This window comes from Priapulus caudatus, unplaced genomic scaffold (assembly GCF_000485595.1).
Source record: "Priapulus caudatus unplaced genomic scaffold, Priapulus_caudatus-5.0.1 Scaffold967, whole genome shotgun sequence".
NCBI lineage: Eukaryota > Metazoa > Priapulida > Priapulimorpha > Priapulimorphida > Priapulidae > Priapulus > Priapulus caudatus.
The window spans coordinates 56082-57736 of NW_014578028.1; the positions used below are offsets into that span (position 1 = coordinate 56082).

Genomic DNA, 1655 nt, shown 5'->3' on the forward strand with positions numbered 1-1655 from the left:
ATATATATATATATATATCGATACTGTACCTATAAGTCGGAGTTAGGGTTCGCTGGACCAGCACTGATAGGATTGTTTTGCGGCAACAGGCTCTGACCACCTTCGCGTGCCCCGTTGTGTGGTCTTTGTTTGTTCCATTACAGGTCAAAGCAATGACCACGATTTGTTTATCCGTAGAACGCATGCATTGTCCGTGGGGGCAAATTTGAGAGATAGAGAAACATAAATGCTAGGACCGTAGCTTCTGGGGGGAGGGAGCAACGAGAAACTGCCCCACCAACCCACCTAGATCCGATCTCAGAATTTCACTTTGACCGCAGCATTCCGCCATTCCCGCCGCTATGTAAAATTAACGCGAACTGTGCGAAATGTACGATGACGACTTATGCGTGTTTCACTGTATATATATATTATATATATATATATATATATATATATATATATATATATATATATATATATATACTATATATACATATATATCAGTGATTAATAATGACAAAAATTTGTCATTATTAACCCCTGATATATATATACATAATATATCATACATATATAAATACATAAATAAAGCCAGAATAGACTATATATAATATATATAAAATTTACTTATGTAGACGCATATAAAATATCGTCTATATTATACACTCCTGGGGATATCGGGAGTGTAATATTAGAGTCTATATTACGGTTTATTATATAGCTATGCGCACTTTATAATTATTTTTCACGCGAGATGGCGCCAAAGAGTCGTATTTTAACAAAACCATATATATCATATAACAACATAGCATATATATATATTATATTATATATATAATAATATCATAATAGTTGTTATATGATATCAGGAGTAGATAATAGGGAATTCCCTATTATCTACTCCTGATGATATCTATGAACAAAACATTTTCAAGTGTCATTGGATGGTGGCGCCGCCACTGAAAGAGCGGTCACCAATGTAGACTGGTACCCGGTCCCACTTCTCGGCTTAGGGTTAGGGTTAGGGTTAGGGTTAGGGTTAGGGGTTAGGGTAATCGAGGTGGGAGCGAGTACCAGTCTATCAGCAATGGCGATCGAGAGGTCCTCTGGTGGTGACATCTGAAACTACAAATGTAAACCAACCGTAAAGTTCCCTTGACCTTTGAAAGATGGCGAGTTTGCGAACGAACGCGAAATTTGATTACTGTTAGCGCGATTGTTGTTAATTTACCCCATTTCAGGTGATCAGACCATAATAACATCGCACTTATGGACGACATCAGCGATGTTAGCATTGCTAGATTCAACGATTCGCCTTATTTGCGGCCATTTCGCATGCAGTTTAAACAGGTGAGAATGTCAATATCAGTGTCAATGACAATGTGAATGTTATCAATCAATGTCACAATGAGTTTATGGCATTTTATTTCTAATCCGAATGTCCAGAGAGACATGATACAAGATTGCGTGGCACAGCTTTGCTGTTGATCCTAAGCGCTGCGCGCGGATGAGACGCGCAGTTCCGCGGGATATGCGCACGCGACCGCGAGGATGTTGAAGTATGAAGCGCTGTCCGCAGTGGAGACGTGCGCCAAATTCGAGGCCCGGCGCACGTCTCCACAGCGGTCAGTGGATGGCCTGTAGTTTTAGAAGATGACAATGATTATATATGG

General features: G+C 39.6%; 1 protein-coding gene across 1 annotated transcript in view; it reads left to right on the plus strand.

The window, feature by feature from the left end:
* Positions 1-1251: 1251 nt before the first annotated feature.
* The window catches only part of LOC106814708 (ubiquitin fusion degradation protein 1 homolog), a 13516-nt gene continuing 13112 nt past the window's right edge, over positions 1252-1655 (plus strand). The window contains exon 1 of the mRNA XM_014819056.1: positions 1252-1332. Within this exon, the coding sequence (XP_014674542.1) occupies positions 1252-1332 (81 nt within the window). The remainder of the gene's footprint in view (positions 1333-1655) is intronic.